This window comes from Cotesia glomerata, linkage group LG5 (assembly GCF_020080835.1).
Source record: "Cotesia glomerata isolate CgM1 linkage group LG5, MPM_Cglom_v2.3, whole genome shotgun sequence".
In the NCBI taxonomy this organism is placed as follows: domain Eukaryota; kingdom Metazoa; phylum Arthropoda; class Insecta; order Hymenoptera; family Braconidae; genus Cotesia; species Cotesia glomerata.
Window position 1 is genome coordinate 21,065,872 of NC_058162.1, and position 26,728 is coordinate 21,092,599.

Sequence of the window (26,728 nt, forward strand, 5' to 3'; positions counted from 1 at the left end):
TTAATTTTTTGATTTGAGTTACGAAAGATTTCAAATATAAATTCATAAAGTCTGCTTTAGGTTCTACGGAAGTGTACCATAGACCTGCGAGCAGCATAAATGTATGACGGATACTTTCAGGAATTTCATTCACAATACACTGTATTGGCCAAAAACTTTTCTTGCTGCTTTTAAATAAGGGTGCGCCGTCAAGATTTACATTGAGTGTTAATGATATATGTTCCTCAGTTTTTATTGATTTCATATATTCATCATTTATGTACCTTTGACTATCGTACACATCCGTAATGGTTTCAGGCACTTGATTTCGATTATTGTTACTAATTAGATTTTGACAGCAAATTTTTTAATTGAGATTTAGATTAGATTAGATTAATTTATTGTTATGCCAAAGCCAATTTGGCCAGATGGCAATATTCAGAAATTAAGTACATAAATTTGTTTAACAGTTAATTATACAATGATTATTTGCTATACCTAAATAATAACAAAATTGATATAATAAGTATTTATAAACATTAACGATTTTACATATCAAGTAACAATGTTAAAAATAAGAGTTTAATTCTGATAATAGTAAACAAATAAAACAATTTAACCAATTATAGTAAATAAGACAATAGAGATTAAATATCCAGATTAAATAAGTAATCGAACAGTTTATTCTTGAAGATTTCTAGGCTAGATGAGTTAACAATGTCTACTGGAAGTTCATCCCAAAGACGTATGACCGTTACAACAAAAGAATATTCATAATGAGTTGTAGCAAAATTCGGCATTTTGAAACTACTGTTTTTCTTTGCTGCTAATCTTTCAGAGTGCTTAACAGTAAGATCTTTACAGAATAAATCTCGCAAGTAACAAGGTTTTTCTATGTCTAAAAGTTTATAAAAATAGCAAGCAACATAATAAATACGGCGACTTTTAATAGATAGCCAACCAAGTTCACGTCTGTAAGGCGTGATGTGTTCGTCACGCTTCAAGTGAAAGATAAAGCGAATAGCTGAGTTTAACGAACGTTGAAGTTTACGATCATTTTCATATAATGAATTTGTTAAAACAATAATGCAATAGTCAATTAGGGGTAAAATAGTTGCTGAGACTAGAAGTTTTTTTATATTAGCAGTGTAAATATTTTTACGTAGTTTCAGACTATATAATGTAGAGTTTATTTTGCTTACTGTTTTTACAACATGAAAATTCCAAGATAGATCACTCGATAAATGGAGTCCAAGACACTTAGCCGAGTCCGTATACGGGAGTGTCACACTATCAATGATGATAGGGGGTAATCCTTCACGTATAAGAGATTTCACTCTATTATTTGATCCTAACAGCATGGCTTTTGTTTTAAGATTTACTTCTAAGCCATTCTCTCTGGCCCAATCAGCAACAGCTTGGGCATCAACATTTATCAGCCTTATTGCTTCATGGAGCTGATACGAATAGAAATGTAAGTAGATGTATGTGTCATCGGCAAATAGACCATATCGACTATATGCCAGCCGTTTAATTACTAGGTTCATAACTATTAAAAATAATATAGCTCCTAGGACCGAGCCTTGAGGAACACCAGACGTGGTTTCAACAAAACCCACCGGAATCCCTTGTTTATCTACCACTGACTGACTCCTGTTAGTCAGATATGAAAAGAACCAGGTGATTGTCTCAATAGAGAAGCCTAATTCAACCAAGGTTCTCAAAATAACTTTATGGTCAACATAATCAAAAGCCTTGGTTAGATCAAACAAGACCGAAGTTAATTTATCATCTGTTGACATTGTTGACCATCCATTTGAAAGAGAAGTCATTGCTGAATTCAGAGTAGGTGTAGCTTCCTTTGAGATTGATCCTTCAGAGTTTCGATCCAAATTGTCCCTTGAGAAATTATCAGATTCCGGAAAAAACACTGAGTCACTAGCAGGAGATGGCAAGCCTGTAGGAGTACTCGGAGACAATATACTTGTTTTCAATTTAGTTCCATCACGCTGAGCAGGCGAGTTTGTTGATTTAGCAGATTTAAAGCTGGAAGTTGACGAATTATTTGAAGTTACCGACCTTAATGAATTTACCCGGATATTATTAGTAATTCTAATTTTATTATTATTGATATTAGTGTCCAATAGTTCAAGCAAGTATGCGAACTTTAATCTACAACAATCACCCTTTTGTCTCGATTTGATGTAACCACACATACAACTTTTATGGAAAGATTTATTGCATGTATCACAGGTGTACGGTGTTCTGAATGCAGATTTACATCTGAAGCAGATATCATTCAACAATGACATACCGGAACATTAAGACATACAATAAAAACAATGCATGTTCACTCTGGGAGTTGTTGAGTAGCTAACATCAATTACATAGTGCATTTAGGCTTATAAGTGAAATACAACAATACAAAATCTTGATGTCAACTATAGATGACATTCACATATATACACAGAGAGTATAGTGAATGGAACAAAGCAGATATCAGATTAGTAGAATGTGTGGCTTGTTGAGTTGTACACTTACACTAGTGCAGTCTCCCGAAGATATGTGAAACTTGGACTCATGGATGTACACTAATGACCAATGACACTTCTAATTTAATCAACACACAGATACTGTTACTATAAGTGAAGCGCTGGAAAGTTGCGCAGGAAAACAGCTCAAACTTAACCTTACACTTTCTTATAAATTTTCACCTTTTAATTATTAAAATTTACTATAAAACACAACCAATTTATAAGAATTATTATATCACTTTGTAGAACAGAACCCTGCGTTTATGAATATACCAAAAACAGAAATTATATTCAGCACTTGATCACAGAAAAAATGAATTTTAGCCAGAGCAACAAATAGACAGTGTTTGTATCCACATGTGAGAGTTAAATTTAATATCTACTGTTACGAAGAAATTTTCTGCTTTTTTCGAAGTTATGTAGCGTTTTTTACACTTTTTGCATTGCACTTTTTTCTTTATATTTGTATTCATCGGGATTGGATTTGCTAATCGTGTGTTACATACAGTACAATAAAAGATGTATTTCACAAAATCATCGACTTGGCTAAATAATTTGTTAATGTTATACTTTGATATAGACAAATTTTTGAAATCCGGTCCAGCTAATACTTTTATAAGCTCTAAAATAGCTTGATGAGCTTCATCTGACAAATGAAATCGTAAAACAATTGCCATTGTCATATTGAGGACTTGCCAAACTGATAAACTAGACACTTGAAACATCTAGCTCTTCAGTACCTCGATAGTTGCATCGTTATCATTCATTTCATCGTGATTTTCTTAAATGTTATTCCCAGTTTTTGAATTTGTATTCATCATGTTCGCAGATATATTTTCCGTCTTATCGATAGGTTCTGGAGAATCTGCACGTAATTTTTTATCTGGAAAAAAAAAAAAATTATATAATTATTAATGAATACAATTAAAATGCAGTGTTTGTTGAAGAAAGCTAGTAGATTCTTAAGCTTTAGTATTAATAAGAAATTTTTAATGGAAATTATATGAGACACATTTTACGAGCCTCTTAGAAAGCAGTTGAGTGGAACAGTAAAAAAAAATTTTACCTAACAATTCAAAATTTTTAAGATCAATTTTTCAGAGTTAAAAGGAAAACAGACTTGTGTATGAGAGTCAAAGAAACAGATGGTCGTTTGAAAAATGAATAGAAGAATTAAAAATAAAATATGTGGAAAAAGTTTAGAAATGACCTGATCAAATTAAATCAAAATGTTGATATGAGGTCGATATAGACAGATCTGATATCGTGATAAGGACAAAACCATTCATAATTTTTAGTATAGGCAACAAGTTAAAAAACGTGAAGAATAGAGACAAAGGTCCTAAAAATATGAGCGATAGCTCATTCGATTCGGAATCCAAATTTTCACTCTAGAAAATTTTTTTTGAAGGATTTTGGTGCAGGTAAAAAATTGCAATTGTTATTAACAAAATAAGATGAAAAAAAAATGGAATTTAGTTGTTCGTTAATAACTCGAAAAATATTAATATTTAAGCAATTTTGAAAACAGTTCCTTAAAGAGGAGGAAATTTCCTACAAAAAAGTCCTTACTCCCGGAACTCTATTTCAATTATTTATAATTTTGATTTGACGTTGAAAATAGGGCTCCGTGCGGCAGTTACGGCATGCGCGCGCCGCCGCTCAAAAGAGTTCCCCAAAGTAAATAATTTTTTTATAACATAAATTGTGATTTTAAAAATTTTAAGAAATTTTAGTATTTTCTTAACACTTGAAAGAATTGATCCTCGTAGAAAAAAAAGTTTAATCACCATATTTCAAAAAGTTATTCAATTGTTAACTAACAAATTTTTTCCTAATCTCGGTTGGCATAAATAATGGGATGAAAGGTATAAATAATTGGCTTATAAATTTTAAACTTCGTGGAGCCCTTTTGGTATATATATTTTATAAGATCCTGCGATAAATTTTCATAAAAGTTTATTAATTCGTTAATTATGATTTTTTATAACTATTGTAAAATTAAATATCTAAAAAATGTTAAAAATTTTTTTTCAATTAATATTTAGCTATGCCTGTTTTCACATTAAACAATGGCAGTAATTAACATAAGTTATGAATTTTTTACGTAATTTATTAATAAAATTGTTTTAAACAAATAGAGAAATTCAATAATTTTTAAAAAAATTTTTTTTGCTATTTTATTGTCCACAGAAAGTTATGATTTTTTAGAAAAAAATTTTTCTCTTAATTTTAATTTTTAATTGTTTAAAAATCATTTTTTTATATTTCGATTGTTTGAATAATTAGTTAAGAAATAATTTTGCTTTTAGAAATTATAATTTACACTTTTAAATAGTTTGCTACAAAAAAAAATTTTTTTTTATTAAATATTCAATTGTTTATTAGTTTAACAATTAGTTATAAACAAATATGGACCAACATTAAATTTTTTTTCTAAAGCGGAATTGAAAAAAAAATTTTAACATTTTTTAGATATTTAATTTTACAATAGTTATAAAAAATCATAATTAACGAATTAATAAACTTTTATGAAAATTTATTGCAGGATCTTATAAAGTATATGGAATATTCCATGCCAAATCGACTACTTTTGAACCCGACCCCTTTAGATTTAGCTGAAACTTCTTTATTCTTTTCTACCCTTTGAAAGACATTTTTGAGAATTTTTTCAAATTTTTTGATCCAACCTAAAATAAGTTGTGAATTTGTCAAAAAAGTGGCTTTATTATTTTCAAATAGCCATAACTTTTTAAGACATTGACCTATAGGTAACTTTTTTTTTTAATTTCGGTTTTTAAATGAACTTTTCGAGAAAATACACAAAAAAAATTAAATACGATCAATTCTATAAGATAATCGGTTTTTTTGAGCAAAATCGTTATTTTTTCTCAGTTGGTAATTTTTTTTTTTTAATTTTTTTCTCAAAAAAAACTTCAATCAATTTGACAACTATTCCTGCTCATCCCGGGCAGGGCCGATTTTTTTTATATTTTTTTTAATTAATCAAAAAAAAAATTTTCTAAAATAAAAAAAATTGTTTTTTTTTTTTTTTTCAATTAAAAAAAATATAAAAAAAATCGGCCCTGCCCGGGATGAGCGGGAATAGTTGTCAAATTGATTGAAGTTTGTTTTGAGATTAAAAAAAAAAAAAGTGACCAACTTTGAAAAAATAACGATTTTGCTAAAAAAAAAAACCGATTATTTTATAGAATTGATCATATTTAATTTTTTTGTGTATTTTTTCGTAAAGTTCATTCAAAAACAAAAATTTTTAAAAAAAAAGGTACCCAAAGGTCAATGTCTAAATAAGTTATGGCTATTTGAAAATAAAAAAGTCACTTTTTTTACAAATTCATAACTTTTTTTGAGTTGGATAAAAAAATTTGAAAAAATTCTCAAAAATGTCTTTCAAAGGGTAGAAAAGAATAGAAAAGTTTCAACTAAATCTAAAGGGTTCAGGTTAAAAAGTGGTCGATTTGGCATGGAATACCCCATATATACCAAAAGGGCTTCGCGAAGTTTAAAATTTATAGGCTAATTTTTTATACCTTTCATCCCATTATTTATGCCAACCGAGATTAGGAAAAAATTTGTTAGTTCACAATTGAATATCTTTTTGAAAAATGGTGATTAAACTTTTTTTTCTACGAGGATCGATTCTTTCAAGTGTTAAGAAAATACTGAAATTTCTTAAAATTTTTAAAATCACATTTTATGTTATAAAAAAATTATTTACTTTGGGGAACTCTCTTGAGCGGCGGCACGTGCATGCCGTAACTGCCGCGCGGAGCCCTATTTTCAACGTCAAATTAAAATTATAAATAATTGAAATAGAGTTCCGGGAGTAAGGACTTTTTTTTCGGAAATTTCCTCCTGTTTAAGGAAATTTTTTCAAAACTGCTTAAATATTAATATTTTTCGATTTATTAACGAAAAACTAAATTCCATTTTTTTTATCTCATTTTGTTAATAACAATTGCAATTTTTTACCTGCACCAAAATCCTTTCAAAACATGTTTCTCGAGGTGATTCCGAATCGAATGAGCTATCGCTCATATTTGTAGGACCTTTAGCTCTATTTTTCACGTTTTTTAACTTTTTGACTAGACTATTTCATGAAATTTTAAATCCTAATTATTACGATTCAAATGTATCTGTTATAGCAAAATGGTTTGTGATAATCTCTATACCGTTTAGTGATGATAACGATACTTTTTTTTCCGTGCAACTAGATATAAATATTATCGATCTTTAATGAAGCCTATAAATAAATTAATATTTTGTTTACTTTTATGATATTTTTATGATGTACCGTTAAATTTTGTTATGAATCTGGTCTCGGAGAATGAGGTGTAGAGAAGTGCAGACCGAGAATGGGAAACTCTCAGGTACGGACTCATAACGCGACTCGATTGTATTTTTAAAAAAAAAAAGTAGAGAAAAAAAAACACCATTTGACCTCATTAAGCTGGATCAAAATAAATTGTCTATTTTTAATTTTTGTTCAATCAAAAATAAAGATAACTTAATACTCCACATGAAAAATGTAATTATAAATTCTTATTGGAGAAAACCTTTCCATATAAATCACACCTTAAGTATCAATTTTTTAAACTTAAATCTTTATCTTTGGAATTTCGTGACTTGTTAGTGAATTTACAGTTCATATGAAGAGAATAACTCCGTTGGAGAAAATAAAATTCACTACAATAAAATTTCTTTATAATTGTTAATAGATTTTCGGTGTCAGAAATTTTTGAAATTAAGATATATTTCAATCGTAAATTAATTTTTAGGTGAAGTTATTCAGTCTTTGCGAAAAATTTGACAAAATTTTTTTTGCAAGCCATTTTATTTCATATTACTTATCTTTTGTAAATCACTGATTGATTGAGATTTAAATGCTGATAACTAAGAAAATAATATTTTACTTTAAGCTCACAAAATTCAATTTTTTCCTAAATGCTTTTAATATCATATAAATTGTTGATTTGATAATACACGATCAATATTTTCATATAATCCATTAAATTCCTTAAAAGTATAGAAATTTCTGAATAAAAGTATTCATAAATTTGATAAATAATACCAATAATATTTTCTGACGCAATTGTGATTTTGTAAACAATTTTTTGACAGTCTACAAAATTTCATTTAAAACTCAGATTGAAAAATCAACTAGATTCAAAATAAAAATTTTATTTCTGTCTACAGATATTTTATAAATAGTTTTTTTTAGATATTTCATTAAAATTTAAGTTCTAGAATTGTAATAAGGCCAATGTCGCCAAATAGATATGTTAATGTGTAGCCGTTTTTAAAATTTTTATCATAACAGTGCAGAGAACATAAGTAGACAGTTATCAGCATAATTGTAAAAAACTATGTATCACGGGAATGAGATCAAACTATTCAATCATTTTCATCTTTACTTACTATTAACTGATCTTTTTTCTTCCATAAGCGTAGAAGTGTAACCGGAAGTAGTTGAAACCATCGGTTCTTCGCTTTCTCTATTGCGTTTTTTGTTCATTTTTCATTGATTTTTCCTACAAACAAAATAATTTATTTAGAAAACTCTCCCCATTTTTATACATATTTTAACATAAAATTATCAGAAATATTTTCTCAAAATATTAGCTAATATTTATCATAAACTAATTTTGACTTTAATTGTTAATATAAAATAACATTGTAATTATAAACTGAGCCAATTCAGAATTATAATGAAGTACAGTGGTATACATTCTTAGTTAAGGGTGAACACCACTGTGACGATCGAAAAAAAGAAGTGATTTTCGGGAATTTTTTTGACAGAGAAAATAAAGGAAGTTGGGGATCGGATTTTTTTTATTTTATTAAGGGTACATTAAGGTAATTCTTTCCCAACCTATAGTTTATGCTACTGCTGTCTCCGTCATCGGTTACTTGGATTTTTTAATTTTTAATTTTATATCTTTTTGTAAAGAAATAAAATTTTTTTTTCTTTATAGTCTTATGAACGTGGACTTGGCGTGATTTTTTTACAGTGAAACTGTTTTTGTTCGGATATTTGTTACGTTATTATTTAGCCGTTGAAACAAGGGATCATAGAATTTTTCTCACACGTGTCTTTTATGGCTTTTCCTCAGAATCTCAAGTACCTAACGTTTCTCAGAACTCAACTACAATGTCCCTTTGTACTCGATAATAGCTTATATTTATTTGAAACAAAATATACTCTATATAATAAATATTCTACGATACAGAACCTAAACTTTCTAATTTGGATAGTGTTCACTATTTAAATTATGAATTAATAAAATAATTTAATATAATCTAAATTACATTTAAATTTGCACTGGCTGGTAGCGTCACCTTCTGGATGTATCTAGAGGCATTACATATTCATGACCTGAGAGATATTTGTTTACTAAATTTTAGAACATTTTTTTAAACTCGAAATATCTAAAAGTCTCATTTATGCAAGTGAAATCTGGTATAAGTATAAACAATGATTGAATTAAATTTTTAAAAAGCTCATATGTAATATAATAAATAAAAATATGGATGTTGTTAATGACATTTCGTTTGAAAAAGTATTTAAAATTGAAAAACATGATCCGGAGGTAAGGTTATGTTAAAGATTATCAAAATATTATTATTTTTAAAACAATTATCTACTTTTAGGACTCAGAAATTAACAATGTTACGGAGGAACATAATTATCCTGATGATACGAATAATATGAGTGCTCCAGAAAGTGTTTTTATAAATATTGATCTTCCTGTCAGCATAAAAGCAGGTATAAATTATTCATTAAAATATTTTTTAATTATTTGTTATTACAACTATTATTAAAGAATAATTATTATTATAATAAATTTTTGTTATTATAAAATATTTAATTTTCCTTTTAATATTAAAGAGGAGCCTGATAATGAAGAAGCTGCGGATCCATTGGCAGAAGTTACCGAAACACAGGCTGAGGAATCATCGACGGGTTCAGACTTGAAAGGATTATTAGACAGCAATTCGACTAACTGTTCTCTAGATAGCAATCAGTATACATTGATTGCTAATGAAAATTTAATTTTAATAAAAAATGAATACGACAGCTCACCTGAGGTAAACAGTGATGTTAAAGAAACGAATGTAAAATCATCAAAGAGGCCAAAAATTACTAACAAAAAGGAAAGACAGTCTCGTAGTAAAAAGAAACGAAGTTCAAAACCTGCGAAAAAGAAAGCTAAACTTTTGAAATGCGACAGGTGTCCTGCTTTATTCGACTACAACAGTAACCTTGAAAGACATAGGCGAACTCACTCACCGAAAAAACCATATACTTGCGACATTTGTGGAACAAAATTTGCTTGGAAACGTAATTTAAAAGGTCATATATTTTTACATTCTGGAGAGCGACCTTTCAAATGTAAGACATGCTTGAAAACATTCAACAATAAAAATACACTGGAAAGACATATGATTATTCACTTAGGTGTTAAACCACACAAATGCAAAATATGTCCAGCAGGATTTGATTCTAAAAGCAATTTAACGAGACACATTCGCTCTCATACAGGTGAAAAACCATTCCAATGTGAAATCTGCTTAGCAAAATTTACAGAGAAGCGCAATTTGCAGAACCATTTACTAATTCATTCAGGAGAGAAACCGTGGCAGTGTAATGCATGTCCGTTAAGATTCAGTCAGAAGGCGTACTTGAGAAAACACCAAATGTACCACATAAGTAAAAACGTTCTAGAGTGCGACGTCTGTTTGATGACATTCGAAACGAAACGCAGTCTATCTAGACATATGACGATTCACGCAACCGACAGGAAGTTTGAATGTGATATGTGTTTAGCAAGATTCATTAAAAAACGTGAACTGACCAATCATATAATGGCTCACACAGGGGAAAAACCATGGCACTGTGAAATTTGCCCAGCAAAATTTAGTCAGAAGTTGTATTTAAAAAATCATAAAATTGTTCATGCAGAACAATTACCGTTTGAGTGTAAGACTTGTTCCGAAAGATTTGATACGGAAGACAATCTTTCAGAGCACAAAAAGTCTCATTCGAAAAATTTATGGCAATGTACAATTTGTAATAAAAAATTTACGTGGAAACATCATCTCGAGAAACACTTACTAACACATACCAGGGCGCGACGTTACAGGTGTCCAACGTGTCCAGCAGCGTTTGGTTCTAATAGTAATCTCACTAGACATATTCGCTCTCATACAGGCGAGAAACCATTCCAATGTGAAATTTGCGAAGCAAGATTTAGTGAGAAACGTAATCTCCAAAATCATATTAATACCCATACAGGAGAAAAGCCGTGGCAGTGTGACAATTGTCCAGCGAAATTTGGATCCAGGTCCACATTGACCAAGCACCAGCAGCTGCATAAGCAACCACTTTTATTTTCGTGTGACCACTGCTCACAGAAATTTGTTTCAAAACGAAAGCTCATCAAACATATACTAACCCATGCGGACAATTGGCCATTTCAATGTGAAATTTGTTCAGCAAGATTCACCGGGAAACGGAGTATGTATTTTCACTCTCTGACTCACACAGGTGAAAAACCATGGGAGTGTGAAATTTGTTTTGCTAAATTTGCTCAAAAAGCTTATTTAACAAGACATAAACTTACTCACATAGATATGCTATCATACAAGTGTCCTCACTGTTCAGAGCGATTTCATTCGGTAGAAAATCTTAATGAACATATACCAATTCACATGGCTCCTAAAACGGTTATACAGTGTGAATTATGTTCAGCAACGTTTCGCGAAATACGGAATTTAAATAATCATATGGTACTTCATTCTCAAGGAGAAGAACCTTGGAGATGTGAAATTTGTTCCACAGGTTTTAGATGGAAGTTTGATTTAGATAAACATAAACTTGACCATTGTCAGTGAAAATCATTCAGATAAATTATGCTTTCAGGAAAAATTAACTTTATTTATTAAAATTGTCATAATTAGAGTAACTGCTTTGTTTAAGAAAAAATTTTTATGCATTCTATTAATAAAAAATGCAATTTACCAAAAAAAAATTTTTTATCAGTTTCCTATATTTTATATTAAAAGAAAATAATGTAGGACATTAATTTTTTTAATGAATTAGGTATTAAAAAATAATCTTTATGTATAATTTTTTTTTTTAATTATAATTGTTAAAGATTTTTAAATTGTATAAAAATAAAATTAAAATTTTATTAATTATTAAAATTATCACAATTAAAGTAACTGCTTTGTTTAAGAAAAAATATTTAAGCATTCTATTAATAAAAAATGCAATTTACCAAAAAAAAATTTTTATCAGTTTCCTTTATTGCATACTGAGAGAAAAAACTAGGATATTAATTTTTTAAATGAATTATATAATTAAAAAATAATCATACATGATTTTTTTTATTTATAATTGTTAAAAATTTTTAAATTGTATAAGAATAAAATTAAAATTTTATTAACTATTTATAGATGATTAATATATTATATATTTATTAATTTTTTATTTATCTCACGTTGGTATAATTGGACTCCTCTGTCTCTGATATAATTCTCAGGTAACTATACAAATGTGCAAATGTGAGTTCAGCTGTTTATTTACAAAGTGAAAGTAAAAAAAAAAAGCATATGATGATGAAGTCGGAAGGACCAGTTATTTATATAAACACATGTGTATACCCATACTTATTGATTATTATTCAAAAATTATTATAAATAAAATAAAGCTAAACTCATTGAAAAGTGTATATAACAATGGATATTTTAAATAACTTTTCTTTTGAAAAATCTGGGTTTAAAGCTGAAAAAGAGAGTTCTGAGGTAATGAGGTTATGTTATTTTAATAAAATTTTTTTGACTTATGTATTAAAATTTTATTTCAGGAATACAGAGTCGACGATCTGGAAAATGATTTTACATACCACTATTCTCAATTAAAAAATATTTCGGAACCCTTGAGCAGTGATTCTAAAATAGAGGCTCCTGACAATCTTTCAGATAATGAAAATACATATTTTGAATTAACATCTGGTATGAGCCACATATTCATTTGTAGTTTAAAAAAAAAGAAGCAATTAAATTAGTATTAGATAATTTATAGAGCACTAAGACATTTTTTTAAAGTAATTCATAACTTTACTTTTTTAGATACGAAAAATGAAAATTCAACTTTGGGTGATTTGTCGAATTCCGCAGATAATGAATTAGATGATGATGTTATAATTGAAATGGAGTATTTTAATTCATCAAAAGAGATACATAGCAATAAAAATTCTAATTACGTTGAACTTGAACATTATTCACCTCTTAATGATAAAAAAAAGTTGCCGTCAATAAAAAATGAGCCTAGTAAATCTTCAGACGTTTCTAGGGATATAAAAATATTAGACGTAAGATCTCTGAGTGAACAGGATGATAATTGGTCACAAAATGAAGAAAATACTCAAGAAGATGTTGATTTAATTGAAGACAATGATTGTAAAGTAGAGTTTGTGAGGACTAATTGTGTAAATGCACCTTTCCAAACTCTCAGAGCAGGAGAGCCCTGGACTTGTGGTATCTGTTTTTCGGAATTTGGTGACATTTCTCAGATGTTAAAACACATGCGGACCCACAAAGGTGATAAACTTTTTGAATGTAGCACTTGTTTTGAAAGGTTCTCGAATAAAAGAGATTTAACCAATCACATGCATAATCATATTCATGAGGCCTATAGGTGTTATATCTGTTCATTGGGTTTCACTAAAAAATTTAATTACAATAATCACATGCGACTTCATAATGCAGAGAAGGAGAAACAACCTTATCGATGTGATGTCTGTTCGATAAGATTTTCTGAACGACGTCATTTAACCAGTCATTTAAGAACTCATAATGATGATAAACCATTCCAGTGCGAAATTTGCAATTTGAAATTCAAGTGGAAATATCTTTTAACCCGACACCGGCGAATTCATCCAGAGTAAAAGGGTTGATGTAATTTTTTAAATAAGATATTTAATGCATTTTTAAGTGCTTAGTGGATTTAAGGGGTTACAAGGGTTTGACGGCTTCAAAAAATCGATTTTTCTTTATTAATGTTCTTATTGAATTCTACAATATCTCTAAAATATTGTCCTAAAATTTCATCTAAAAAGTTGCGCGCTCCAGGCGCTGTTTCATTGTCACTCAAAACTTTAAACGCGTTTTTCTCAAAACTATCTTTTCAAAAACGGTTGTCAAGATTTCTCGAGAACTATTCAACTGATCTTGATGAAATTTTAGATAGATCTTCGAGATATAATTTACAAGGTCTGGAACGAAGGATTTTTTTTTTTTAATTACAACTATTTAAAAAAAAAATGCCGCGTAGTTTTAGCCAAAGTTTTCATTTTTTTGTAAAAACCTCTACCCAAAATCCAATTATTATTTTTTTTTTCTTCATCCAAGTTCTAAATTGAAGTCTTAACTAAAACACTTATTTTTTTTTTTATTTCTTCAAATGATCCTACTAGGAGTTCTACTGTCAATGGCAGAGTTTTTAATATTTTTTTTTTTTTAATTTTAGTAATCTATTATTAAATATATATTTTTATGACAATAAAAAGTTTGAATTAAATATTTCATTTTTTATGTTAAAAAAAAATTGCTAAAACTAGGCCACTTTTTCCTGGAGGAAACCCATGTAACCCCTTAACTAATATTATAATTTAGTTATAAATAATTTAAAAGTTAAATAATTAATTTAATTTAATTTAGGTGGTAAAATTGATATTAATATTAATAAGTAGGTATTAAACCATGTTTTGTTCTTTTGCTATCATGGCTGATATTACATGTAATGGACTGATAACTGTTTTATTTATTAATTTAAGCATGTGAAAAATTGATAAACATTTTTGTGAGAAGTTTTATTCTCAGTGAAAAGTTTCATCAGTTTGATGATGCCGTTTATTTTTTAATTTTTATGAAAAGTTATAAAATATATTTTTTGTAACAATACAATAAAAAGAGTATTTTAAAAGATTCAGTCGTGAATCTTAAATAAGTAAAGATGCGAAAAAAATGTAAAAAAATTGTTTAAAAAATGATTTTAAAACAAGAGAAAAAAATTTGATGAATTCGAATGTACATGGCACTTCTTAGGCTAATAAAATCTAGGCTTAAGTCAATGAATAACTTCTATAACTGTATAAAACATACAAATTAATTATATTGGCTATTAATCACCAATTGAATGCGTTATTAAGAATTAATACACTGAAAAAAAAATTTAATGAAATCAAAAGGAAAATTCTTGAACCGAGAAAACAATTTTGAAGATTCTTGAATTAAATAAAATTTACTTAAACCAAGAAAAATTTTTTAGTTTAAGAATTTTTCTACTCAAATCAAGAAGATGAAATTTTTCAAAATTATTTACTAGATTCAAGTAAATTTTTTTTCTGTGTACGTAAATTTTTCATGATGACAAAAAAAATTACGCAAAAACTTTTACTATGTGCTATTATAAGTAAAAAGATCTCTAAAAAAAATTTATTAAAAGCAGTATATATTTTTTTAATAAATAAACTGGGAGAGAAGAATTTCTTCCATAGAAATAAAAAATATTTAATAGATTAATTAAAGTTTAAGAAAGTAATGAAATTTAAATTTTCGTAAAAAGTATAAATAAATTTATGATATATTGGTATACTTATAAAATAAAAAAATTCTATTTTAATTTTAATAAAGAGAAAAACTTCCTATTATCTTTTAATTATTCGACTGAAATTCGAATTTTACCTCTCTGGTTTGAAAAAAAAAAAATTAAAAACGATTGACAATAGATCTTATTAGAATAACAATCATATTCATTGATGACATACAAAACTCAAGGGTTAAAGCTCATGCTAGTATTTAAATTTTAGATTTAATTGATTCAATGTTAACGATAAAATATGCTAAAGTAAAAGAAGTGGCAAGTAAGAAAGGCTATTAAATTTTACTTTTCTTTGCTATATAATAGTTAATAAATTTTCCCCTTCTATTATTTAAAAATTAAATCAAGATAGATGTTTGAAATTTTATTTACTGTTTACTATCTTAAATTTATCATCTTAATTATTTACTAAAAAAATTGTTTAAAATTTTAGTAATCTTATTAGTTCCTAGTTCTGTTTAATATTTCTTGAAAATTTAATTTTTTTAACGGCCAGTTTTTCAATCCAGGATTAAATTTTATCCAACGATAAAATATATCTATATATTTCATATTTATAAATATACTGGCAATAATAATTTTATCCTGGATAAAATTTTATCTTGGATTGAAAAACAATCGATTGAGTCTTTATTACTTTTTGAGAATTCAAATTAACGATCCCTACGCTAGTAAGCGTTTATTAAGTATAGATATTTTCTGAAAATTGACAGTATATTCTATTTTATACTTTTCAAAAAGAAAAATTATTAAAGTTCATTACAAAAAAAAAAATTGAAGTAACAGTTCCTTCTTATTTAATAACTCGCAGTATTGATTTTTTTTTTTTAATGTTCGGAAAAAATCTTTTTGTTTTTTTATGAGCTTTTTAAAATTTTCATTTACCTGAAAGATAAAATAAAAGATAAATCAGATATCGTAATTAAATTTTGATTTTTTAAACCCGAATTTTTAAAATCGTGCTACTGAACATAAAAAAAAACTGTTTATAAACGATTCTAATTTACACCGTCTTCAGTTCATGTTTTACAATATACACTTAAATTTTCAAAATATCAAATAACATTGCAGGTCTAGTAAATTAATAAAGATGATAATGAAATTAGCAGATATCTTACAATTCTCGAAATTTTCTTAACACATCAATTATTAAAAAAAAAAAAAAAAATCGCACTTGTAATTTTGTAAAATTTCTACATGTGGAATTTTTTTACTAAATTTTTTTCATTATAATTTAATTATTATAAAATTCTAAAAAATTGTTAGATATCTGTTAAATTCACTATTATTAATAAAGATATCATTGCTAATTAAAAACAACAAGTATAGCGATTAAGAATTTTTTTTTAATATCTTTCATCTACAATCTATTTTACCTTACTTCTAATTTCTAACATAATATGATAAAATGGCATATTAATTATATTAATATAATATAAGCATAGCTTATTAATTATATTAGTTTAAACATTAATGGATAATGACAACATAAATAAAAAATAACTACAAATTAAAAATTTAAGCTATTAAATTTTAGATTAACGTCAATAACAAATTAAAAAGAAATTCATCAAATCAACCATTATATCACAACTTCATGACATCCAATAGAATAAAGTCTTAAATAAACAATATAATTTTTAAGTGAAATTTATAATTTTCATGGTACGATACTTTTGAGAACAATTACGCCTTCAGTCATTTATAAGCTCGTCGGTAAATATCTTAGTAATTAATAAACTTATCGTTACAAATGTAGAAAAAAATCTTAACAATTAGTTCGACAATAAAATCATTACTAGTTTGGCACAAAATAAAACAAGATAAAATCTATACTATCGGTTGGTATTAAAAATTGCTCCTCTAAATACCATGGAATAATATCCAACGAATCTTAATCATTACATGATATTTTTAAAGCAGTCTAAGGATTTAATCCATGTATTCAGTCTCATATGACAAACATACACAACTATTATTTATTCAATTAAATTATGTGTATATCTACTGAAGTCTAATGATTAATTATTAATCATTATCCAGCAATACGCTCATAAAATAAGAGATAAGGACTTGCACAAAGTACATCTGTCAATGACATATTTTCAACTATAGTATCTGATGTGTATAGCCATTGACCTGGACGATTACCTCGCCGATAGCACACAAAATGTCCCGCATCAACAGGTCCTCGGTGTTCTACAACAGCTTGAAGCTTATAACGATGTTTACCTTGATTACTGCCGTTATTAATTAACATCATTGGTAGAGTAGCCTGCAAAATCACATAATTTATCATAAATCATAAATTAACTATCAGAATTATCGTATTAATCGTTGACTGAGTTAAGGGGTTACATGGGCTTCCTCCGGGAAAAATCGCCTATTTTTAACAATTTTTTTTTAATATCAAAAATGAAATATTTAATTCAAACTTTTTACTGTCTTAAAGATACATATTTAATAACAGATTACTGAAATTTTTGAAAAAAAATATTAAAAACTCTGCTATTGTGACATATTTTCCGGCGAATCCTCGGAAAAAAATTCGTTCGCGTTGACAGCAGAGCTAGCAGGATCATTTAAAGTAAAAGAAAAAAAAATACGTGCTTTAGTTAAGACTTCAAACCAGAACTTGAATGAAGAAAAAAAAATAATAATTGGATTTTTGGCTGAGGTTTTTACAAAAAAATGAAAAATTTGGCTAAAATTGCGCGGCATTTTTGTTTTTTAAATAGTTGTAATTAAAAATGTAATTTAAAATTTCATCAAGATCAGTTGAATAGTTCTCGAGAAATCTTGACAACCGTTTTTGAAAACATACACTACTCACAAAAATTAAGGGAATAAAAAAAAATGCAAATTTTTTTTAGATTTTTGACGGGCTGTATTTCAGCGGAAAATGATCGTATCGCAAAAATAAAAAATGCATTTTAAAGCTCTGAGACTCTAGTTTTCAGATCTTGAGGTAAAAATTTTTTAGGAAGCACGGTTTTAACATGATCCGAAGAAATAGAGCGAAAAAAAAAATTTTCGAAATTGTTGATTTTTTTTTTCGCTCTACGGGCTCGGAAAAATTTTTCAGATAAAGCGACCTTATGGAACAGATAGCCTGTTTATTTAGCTTCGATTTCATTTTTTATTTAGCTTGATACAACCATTCGTTGCGGAGATATCCGAGATTAGACGAAAAAGGACGTTTATGTCTTTGACCATCAATATCTCTGCAACCAATAATCGCACAGCAAAAAAAAGGATAAAACGATAAAGGAATGAGATTTTATCCATTATCGTGCTGCAATCTTCAGAAAAATGAAAAATTATCGGGGCGGAAAAACTACTCAATGGAACAATCTGAAAATTTACAGGGTTTTCAGGGGATCATTGAGGTGTGAAAATTCCTGCAATGTCTAGCTTCCGCGTCGATATTTGTCAAGATACAGTCGATTAACCAAAATAAGGGAAAAAGTCACTTTTTTCAACTTTCTTTAACACGGTATCGTACATCGATTTTTTTTCTGGAATTTTTTTATGGGATTTTATTGGGAATTTCTTCCAATTTCCAAAACTGTCCTTTTTTTTGCTGTGCGATTATTGGTTGCAGAGATATTGATGGTCAAAGACATAAACGTCCTTTTTCGTCTAATCTCGGATATCTCCGCAACGAATGGTTGTATCAAGCTAAATAAAAAATGAAATCGAAGCTAAATAAACAGGCTATCTGTTCCATAAGGTCGCTTTATCTGAAAAATTTTTCCGAGCCCGTAGAGCGAAAAAAAAAAAAATCAACAATTTCGAAAATTTTTTTTTCGCTCTATTTTTTCGGATCATGTTAAAACCGTGCTTCCTAAAAAATTTTTACCTCAAGATCTGAAAACTAGAGTCTCAGAGCTTTAAAATGCATTTTTTATTTTTGCGATACGATCATTTTCCGCTGAAATACAGCCCGTCAAAAATCTAAAAAAAATTTGCATTTTTTTTTATTCCCTTAATTTTTGTGAGTAGTGTAGTTTTGAGAAAAACGCGTTTAAAGTTTTGAGTGACAATGAAACAGCGCCTCGAGCGCGTGACTTTTTAAAACTGTATCTCCGAGACTATTACTCGGATCGACTTCAAACTTTAGGACAATATTCTAGAGATATTGTAGAATTTATAAGATAAAAAAATCGATTTTTTGAAGTCGTGAAACCCATGTAACCCCTTAACCAATTAATATTAAATAATACTAACCTGAGTATTGCGTTTATTAGATTCAGTAAATGTAAATGGATCAAGTACAAAAATTTCAGGAAATATCACCGGGTCATCGCGTTTAATAGGAATCCCTGAATCGCTCCATGTCGTCCGAGGAATGTGAAGACACAAGCATCGAGGTAATTTACCAAGTGTCAATGTTTTGATAGCTTCACAGTGCGATGTACATCCATTGCATTCGACGTTATGTATTACTTCGCTGGTGACAAGCCGCGAAAATAACTCAGAAAGTGTATGTCGTCTCCATGTGAGAGTTTCACTAGCTGGAGGTAACGGTAGAGAAATAGTTTCCAATTTATCATAACGCACCGCTGACTTCCAGTTGCAGTTCGTGCATTTTAATTGACTTGTGAGTAGCCCAGAAAATGGATGAGTTTCGTGTGACAAGACACAACTGCTTGTTTGAGGAATAACGCAAAGAGAGTTCCAGTTTTTTGATGGACTCTGAAAGTCCATCGAGTCTCCGAGTGCTCGGCTTAGTATTTCCGAAGAGCGTGCAAGAATTACACCTGGCTTGTTAAAAAGGGAAAAATGAGGAATGGATCGTGTTGATAAAGCTAAAGAGTGGTTTGAATTCTTGTCAAGGAGATCTATGTTGTTGGGATGTGCTTGGACTCGAGCAATATCGTTGCATGATACACTACGTAGCGCTATAGAATCACCAGATCCTTTAACGTCTGGCGCTACTTCTGGTCCAGGAAGAGCATCAGAAAGACAACCTTTCTGTAAATAATTAAAAATAATTCCATAAATATGATAATTATTATTTAATTAATTAATGTAATTTTGATATTAAATTTACTTACTCGATTCGGAGTTTGAATTTCATTTTGCAAAGCGCTCAGAATCACATGAAATAATTCATGAGCATCCTGATGACCTGGATCAAAATTCCACAATGGTCCTAGAGATGTTATAACTTCTATTGGGGCAACATCATCGTACAAATCTTCAGAATATCCATTTATTCCTTTAAAATAAATTTATGTAAAATATTTGAGCTCAATAATCTATTAATAGTTGTGTTATAAAAAAAAATTTTAATTATTTTTTTAAAATAATGGCGAAGGTTAAGTTGAAAACATTATATAATGTGTAACGATCGGTACATATGCATTATGACTCAAATTGATTAAATTAAATAATATTAACTTAATTAAAGTAATATTAATATTCATGATAATAAACTGTTAAAATATAAAAATTCCAAGAAAAACTATAAAAACGATACTTTGCGATAATAGATATTGTTACCATCCCTTAAGACAAAATGAAAATTAAACTGGATGATGTAATAAACTAATTAGATCACTCGAAGTACTTTTCGATGAAAAATCAGGTAACAAAGCTAAAAAGACATCAACACGTCAATGCTTATCGAACATAGACAACCAAACCCCCTAAGAATATATAAACCCCGGAAAAATGGCAAACTTTGTAAGCCTGCGGACAATCGTTTCAAAACAGTTTACTCTGCTGGTCTCTACCTATAATTTGGAACCTTAGAGGCAAATAGTATCACTACTATTTTCTGACCAATTTCATATAAATTTATTATAAAGTTTTACTAGTACGGTAAACCGCTCACCCAAATTGGGGCTAGTTATCCGAGTTATCAGTATGCATTGTCACCCTTGTTAATTGATACCCCTTGTTGTAGAACTATTCAACCATATTATAAAGACAATTAACGATATATTGTGTAATTTCAGTGTATCAGCATTATATTCCTACAATTGAATATCACACTTCAATTTAACTGTAAGTGATTTTTATAATATATCTCTTATTGCAACGATTTTTATTCTATTCACTCAAAATATCTCGAACCTTCAAAGTAATTATAAGACATAAGAAAACGAGGTGTTCACGAGTGCCTATATAATTGACTAAACCCACCCATCTTTCCATCACACTTATCAGAGACGCCCTATTGTCACGCGGGTCATTTATCGGATTCCTGGTCGGTACAAGCTGCTCGATACTGATCAAGATAAGTCAACAAAATAGATTCAAATCATCGAGATAATGAGCGATTAAGAGATTGGAATCTCGTAGTTTAAAAATTAAGGATCTTTATATCTGACCATAGTAGCCTCGAGTGATAAAAAAATTAAAATTGTTGATTTAAGTAAACATAATTAACGTCACAACCTTCCGTTCGTGACAAATGTAACACTTGATTTGTTGGATTACAAAAAAATTTATGATTTTACGATTTTTTTATTTAAATAAAAAGTAATTATTCGGCTTCGCCTCAGCTAATAATTAAAGGTGATCTATAGATGTCATAAGAAATTTCTTACTTTACTGCCTCAGATATGTAATGTACTAATTTTCAGATAAAAAACAAGATTATTATTAATTAATTAAATAAAAAAAAATAGATATACTTACTATCAATAACTGAAATTAAATTACTAATAAAACTGCTGGATTTCTTTTTTTTTCCTTGCTCATTAAGCCATAGTGTAAAAGTAGAACAAGCTGCCAGAGCCTGCAATAAAGAATTTAAGAAGCACGTGTATCCTAAATTAGAAATACCAGAGACTTTTCCTAAAATAAAAAAGAAAATTTAATTGTTCTAATTAAATTAATTGTAATAAACCAAAATCAATGTTTGTTATATAAATACCCCGTTTTCTAGGTCTTGGACCTGGGCCCCACAAGACAAAAGCACCAACAGCCAGGGCAAAACCGACCCCAGCAACAATCGCAAGTCTCTCGACATCCATCGTTGATTGATTGACAATTAATAATAAAATTTCATTAATATAAATATAAACAATTCATGTATTTGTTCCGCACTTGTAGAACGTGCAGAAATTTTAATATACTGAAAAAGTTTTTCACGTAAAATTCACTTCGGTCATATTTAAATACTTTTAATGACAGTTGACGATAATAATTAATATTTGTTATTGATAATCAACAATCAAATAATTGAATTTACATCAACTAAAATCATTATTTTGTTATCATTTTTTAACTATACAAATTCCAGTGAGTTGAAGTTAGCGTTTGAATATTTGACATTTCGATTCTGAGGTCGAATATTGAAGTATCGATAAATTTTTTACATGTGAATAGACACTTCTATCGAGAAGTTAACCGCAAGAATCGATTAGTTCAGAATCGAATTTTCAATTGAAACGAAACAAATGAATAACTGCAAGTGCGCATGTCTTATTTAGAGTCTGTGCTGTGGTTGTCCGTGGTGGTCGGTTTTCATTTTATCAGATGTTTTTTCAATTTTCAACTATTTTTGTTTAGTTCCCAAACAAATAATTCTAAAATTGCTTCAAGTAACAGGTAATTATTTAAAATGAAAATTACGTAAATTAATTTATTTCGATAAATAATTTGCTTTAATTACATAAAATTACAGAACTAACCAGTGGATAAGAAAAAATAGGCCCGCAGAAAATATTGTCTACAAGAGAGAAGGAACGATCAATTAAGGCTACAACTGGAAGAAAAAAGAGAGAGAGAAAGAGGGAGAAGTGGATGATGAAAATATTCCCACGCTCTTGGGGTTCTTGGGTTACAAGTGTACGTATCATGTGCATGTGAAATTCCAGACTAAAGATGAACGCATCAGGACAGGAACGCGGGCACGCTGTCGTCGTGTGGGAGTGGGAAAACCGACAGTCTCGTTGGAGACCTTATAGCCCCGATGTGTCTCAGCATCTCGAAAGAGCGCATACCAAAAAGTTAACTAGGGTTTATCTTCATGATGCCGATCCTACCCTTGATAAGTAATTGCACTTTTTTTGTTCAGTTGTTTTTTTTTTCATTCATTCAACTTTAATTTCATTTATTCATTTTTTTTATCAGGTACTCCATCAATTTAACAAGCAACACTCAGTGTAACGATGATGGGACTGAAATTCATAATGTACGCCGACAACTTTATTCACCAAATTCACCTGCTGGGAGAGGTGCTAAATGGGAATGGGCGGGAGACTCTAATGATTGGCATACTTATGATATGGAAGTTCAATGCTTGATTGAGGAAGCCTGGGCAGCTGTAATTTTTATTTATTTTTCTTTCTGATAGCGTGTCTAGTAAATGTTGGATCATAAATAATTTTCAAATTATGGGCGACTAAAAGAATTTAGTTCTCGTATATTTATGACATTTTGTTATTAAAAAAGTACTTGAACTAGAATTTTGTTAAAAATTTGCTTAGTAATTTAAATTGTTTTGCTGTTGACTAAAATTATTCGTCTGAGCAAGTAAAAAATATTTTCGAAAGTTGAATTTTATTACTTTAAGAAATTGATTAACGGATTGAAAATTTTTTAAGAAACTTTCCAATATTTTCTAGACACATCTTTGGTAATTTGGCCTCGTTTTAATTTAATGTTAAATTATTTTTTAGGGAAGTAAATCAATTGATGTATCAAAATCACCCTTGGGATTTCCATACATTATAAATTTTCTTAATTTAACTCAAGTAAGATGCTCTAGCGGCTTCGTAAGAAAAATACGTCGTGTTAATCAGGCTCCTTACCCTCTAGTCAAAGTTGCTCTTGAAGAACTTCCGTCTTCTGTTGGAAGTGGACGTAAATCGTCCAATGCGCTTGTTAAGCCTCCAAGTAAATTACCTAAGAAACAACCTTGCGGAAGCAGCAGCAGTGGCACTAAAAAAAGTAATAAAAAGGTAATGACTTTTATTTTCTTACATTCACTTAATCTAGCCATTACAATAACTTATTGTTTTCTTTTTTTACAATCTTAATAGAGCAAAAGCAGCGATAATAGTCCTTCGAACCTAGCGCGATCGATTTTTAGCAACTTGAACATCTTTACCAGTAAAAACACCGAGAGCAATTCGACTCCTGTAGATGAGCCATCTAACAAACGCAAGACATGGGATACTGTTCTGGATGTAGACTCGAGTAGCACCAAGAGTGGAAGACGTCCAAGTGTCGACACAGTCTCGACTTATCTGAGCCACGAGAACCCAGTAGATCTGTTGGACAGCAGTGTAGGAAGTGATGATGCTTTTAAAGATTTTGTAGTCAACGTCGAGCGTACACCTGATGTTATTTCACAGTATGTCAAAGTCGTCGAGAGCGAGGGTGGAGACTCGTGTCCAGTTTGCTTGGGCACTCCAGAGCCGCTTACTGTCGAACTCACTCGCTGCCATCACAGACTTCATTTAGCTTGCTTGAATGCTATGTTGAACACTCAAATGCAACCTATGTACATTCAATGCCCAGTTTGTAGATTGATTTATGGAGAGAAACGAGGTAACCAACCGGCCGGAACTATGAACTGGACAACGATTCCTCGTCCTCTTCCAGGATTTCCTCATACTAATACAATTCAAATTACCTATGAGTAAGTTGAGTTTATAATTTATTAACCTCTGAGAGAAGTTTTTCTAGTTTTAACTCTCGAGAATGAATATTTAATTTCGGTAATTATTTACAAGTGGGGTCAACCCCATTTTCGGCCATAGCTAGGTGAAAAATTAACATTTTCAATTTTTTTTTATTCTGCTTGTTTTTACAGAGTATTTATGATAAAAAATATCGTGAAAGAAAAAAAATAAAGATTTTGATAGCTTTTTTGCCTTCAAAAGTTGGAAAAAATTTTGGCTCATGTTTTTGGATAAAATTTCTATTTTATATTTTTTTGATTTTTTTGATATATATTTTTTTGAAAAGTACATAAAAAAACGAACAATTAAAAAAAAAAAAAGTTGAATATTACAATTTTTTTTTAATTTATAAATTTTTTTGAAAATTTATAAAATTTGTTGAAATTTTACAAATTTTAATCTTATACAAGAAAAACCCGCATTAAAACTCGCACATAGCCGCCCGAAACCAGATTTATTTGTACATATCTTGGCATAAATTTCTTCACGGGAATTCCTACGACAGTTTATTTTTTTTTCTTTAATATTACATTAAGAAATAAAAAAGAAGTTTTTCATTATAAAAAATTAAGAACCCAGAATTTTTTATATTTTTAATTTAGAAAAGTTTCTCGCAATAAAAAAAATCATTTGCGAAAAAATCTTAATAATAATTATTCTTACTCAAATAGACTTGTGCAGAAATCGAACTCGAGTTTTCAGCGTCAATTATGCGATCTTAATTTTTTTTTTTTTTTTTTTTTTTTCTTTAAATGTATTATATATAAAAAAAAACAATACAATTAAAAAAATGGTAATTATTTACAGGTGGGGTCCCCCCTATTTTTGGCCATATCTAGATGAATAATTAACATTTTTTATTCTGCTTGTTTCTACAACGCAATTAAGATAAAAAATGTCGACAAAGAAAAAAATAAAGATTTTCGATAGCTTTTTTTGCTTTCAAAAGTTGGAAAAAATTTTGGCTCTCATATTTTTGGATAAAATTTCTATTTTATCTTTTTTTGGTGTTTCTGATATATATTTTTTTGAAAAATACATAAAAAACGAACAATTTGAAAAAAAAAAAAAAGTTGAATTTATAAATTTTTTTGAAAATTTGTTAAAATTGTGATAATCAACTTTTTTTTTTAATTGTTCATTTTTTATGTATTTTTCAAAAAAAAAATCCTATATTATAAAATAGATGAAAGTCTTGAAGTTAGTCAAATTTCGAAATTCGCAAAAAACGGGCCACGATTCATTATTGGTTAAAATTTAGGCGCGCGCGTAGCGCGCTATTCAGATTTCTAGTATATCATTAAAATCAAATAGAAATTTCGTTCAAAAAAATGAAAATTAAAATGGTTGACCCCGCTTGTAAATATTTACCTTAATTTCCATCAATTAACTTGTAACTAATCTGTTTATTTTTATTTACAGCATTCCATCTGGTATCCAAGGACCAGAGCATCCAAATCCGGGTCAAGCTTTTTACGCAGTTGGTTTTCCTCGTGTTTGTTACATTCCTGACAATGAACTTGGCCGTAGAGTATTGACATTGCTCAAAATAGCATTTGAGAGACGTCTTATCTTCACAGTAGGTCGATCAGTCACAACCGGGCGTGAAGATGTTGTTACCTGGAATGAAATTCATCATAAAACTGAACTAGGACCATCGACGTCTGGTCACGGGTATCCAGATGTCAGTTATCTTGAGAGAGTTTTGTATGAATTAGCTGCTCAAGGTGTTACTGATGAACAAACTACCAATAGTCTTTATCAAGAGTTACAATAATAATAATAATGACCATAACATTATTATTTTTTTTTTTTTAATTATTTTATTAGCTCATTATTTTTCATTATTAAATACTAACAACATTTTATTATTTATATCT

General features: G+C 29.0%; 5 protein-coding genes across 5 annotated transcripts; 3 read left to right on the forward strand and 2 right to left on the reverse strand.

The window, feature by feature from the left end:
- Window positions 1–598: 598 nt before the first annotated feature.
- On the reverse strand, window positions 599–8,049 carry LOC123264994. Its single transcript, XM_044728558.1, has 2 exons — window positions 7,953–8,049; window positions 599–3,396 (listed from the first exon to the last, which is right to left on the reverse strand). The coding sequence occupies exon 2, from the start codon at window positions 2,289–2,291 to the stop codon at window positions 627–629; it is 1,665 nt and encodes a 554-aa protein (XP_044584493.1). The 5' UTR covers window positions 2,292–3,396; window positions 7,953–8,049; the 3' UTR covers window positions 599–626.
- An 856-nt stretch (window positions 8,050–8,905) lies between these two features.
- LOC123265254 (zinc finger protein 883-like) lies at window positions 8,906–11,513 on the forward strand. The gene is made up of 3 exons (XM_044728934.1): window positions 8,906–9,124; window positions 9,186–9,300; window positions 9,424–11,513. Exons 1-3 carry the CDS (start codon window positions 9,062–9,064, stop codon window positions 11,427–11,429), a joined length of 2,184 nt encoding a protein of 727 aa, XP_044584869.1. The 5' UTR covers window positions 8,906–9,061; the 3' UTR covers window positions 11,430–11,513.
- Window positions 11,514–12,028: 515 nt separating this feature from the next.
- Window positions 12,029–14,052, forward strand: LOC123265497 (zinc finger protein 852-like). Its single transcript, XM_044729285.1, has 3 exons — window positions 12,029–12,341; window positions 12,404–12,551; window positions 12,669–14,052. The coding sequence occupies exons 1-3, from the start codon at window positions 12,276–12,278 to the stop codon at window positions 13,484–13,486; spliced, it is 1,032 nt and encodes a 343-aa protein (XP_044585220.1). The 5' UTR covers window positions 12,029–12,275; the 3' UTR covers window positions 13,487–14,052.
- A 2,676-nt stretch (window positions 14,053–16,728) lies between these two features.
- On the reverse strand, window positions 16,729–22,410 carry LOC123265947 (ubiquitin carboxyl-terminal hydrolase 30 homolog). Its single transcript, XM_044729932.1, has 5 exons — window positions 22,091–22,410; window positions 21,853–22,011; window positions 20,262–20,425; window positions 19,432–20,178; window positions 16,729–17,476 (listed from the first exon to the last, which is right to left on the reverse strand). The coding sequence occupies exons 1-5, from the start codon at window positions 22,188–22,190 to the stop codon at window positions 17,237–17,239; spliced, it is 1,410 nt and encodes a 469-aa protein (XP_044585867.1). The 5' UTR covers window positions 22,191–22,410; the 3' UTR covers window positions 16,729–17,236.
- A 196-nt stretch (window positions 22,411–22,606) lies between these two features.
- Window positions 22,607–26,728, forward strand: LOC123265946 (protein deltex). The gene is made up of 6 exons (XM_044729931.1): window positions 22,607–22,767; window positions 22,844–23,213; window positions 23,293–23,485; window positions 23,841–24,122; window positions 24,204–24,805; window positions 26,271–26,728. Exons 2-6 carry the CDS (start codon window positions 23,044–23,046, stop codon window positions 26,623–26,625), a joined length of 1,602 nt encoding a protein of 533 aa, XP_044585866.1. The 5' UTR covers window positions 22,607–22,767; window positions 22,844–23,043; the 3' UTR covers window positions 26,626–26,728.

Bases quoted from the DNA above. Each gene is read 5' to 3' on its own strand.
- LOC123264994 (XM_044728558.1), bottom strand. From the start codon at position 2,291: ATGTCATTGTTGAATGATATCTGCTTCAGATGTAAATCTGCATTCAGA.
- LOC123265254 (XM_044728934.1), top strand. From the start codon at position 9,062: ATGGATGTTGTTAATGACATTTCGTTTGAAAAAGTATTTAAAATTGAA. The intron at 9,125-9,185 runs GTAAGGTTATGT...ATCTACTTTTAG, and splicing joins TTGAAAAACATGATCCGGAG to GACTCAGAAATTAACAATGT. The intron at 9,301-9,423 runs GTATAAATTATT...TTAATATTAAAG, and splicing joins TCCTGTCAGCATAAAAGCAG to AGGAGCCTGATAATGAAGAA.
- LOC123265497 (XM_044729285.1), top strand. From the start codon at position 12,276: ATGGATATTTTAAATAACTTTTCTTTTGAAAAATCTGGGTTTAAAGCT. The intron at 12,342-12,403 runs GTAATGAGGTTA...ATTTTATTTCAG, and splicing joins CTGAAAAAGAGAGTTCTGAG to GAATACAGAGTCGACGATCT. The intron at 12,552-12,668 runs GTATGAGCCACA...TTACTTTTTTAG, and splicing joins ATATTTTGAATTAACATCTG to ATACGAAAAATGAAAATTCA.
- LOC123265947 (XM_044729932.1), bottom strand. From the start codon at position 22,190: ATGGATGTCGAGAGACTTGCGATTGTTGCTGGGGTCGGTTTTGCCCTG. The intron at 20,426-21,852 runs GTAAGTATATCT...TTTATTTTAAAG, and splicing joins TTTAATTTCAGTTATTGATA to GAATAAATGGATATTCTGAA. The intron at 17,477-19,431 runs GTTAGTATTATT...GTGATTTTGCAG, and splicing joins CTAATAAACGCAATACTCAG to GCTACTCTACCAATGATGTT.
- LOC123265946 (XM_044729931.1), top strand. From the start codon at position 23,044: ATGAACGCATCAGGACAGGAACGCGGGCACGCTGTCGTCGTGTGGGAG. The intron at 23,214-23,292 runs GTAATTGCACTT...TTTTTTTATCAG, and splicing joins GCCGATCCTACCCTTGATAA to GTACTCCATCAATTTAACAA. The intron at 23,486-23,840 runs GTAATTTTTATT...ATTATTTTTTAG, and splicing joins TTGAGGAAGCCTGGGCAGCT to GGAAGTAAATCAATTGATGT.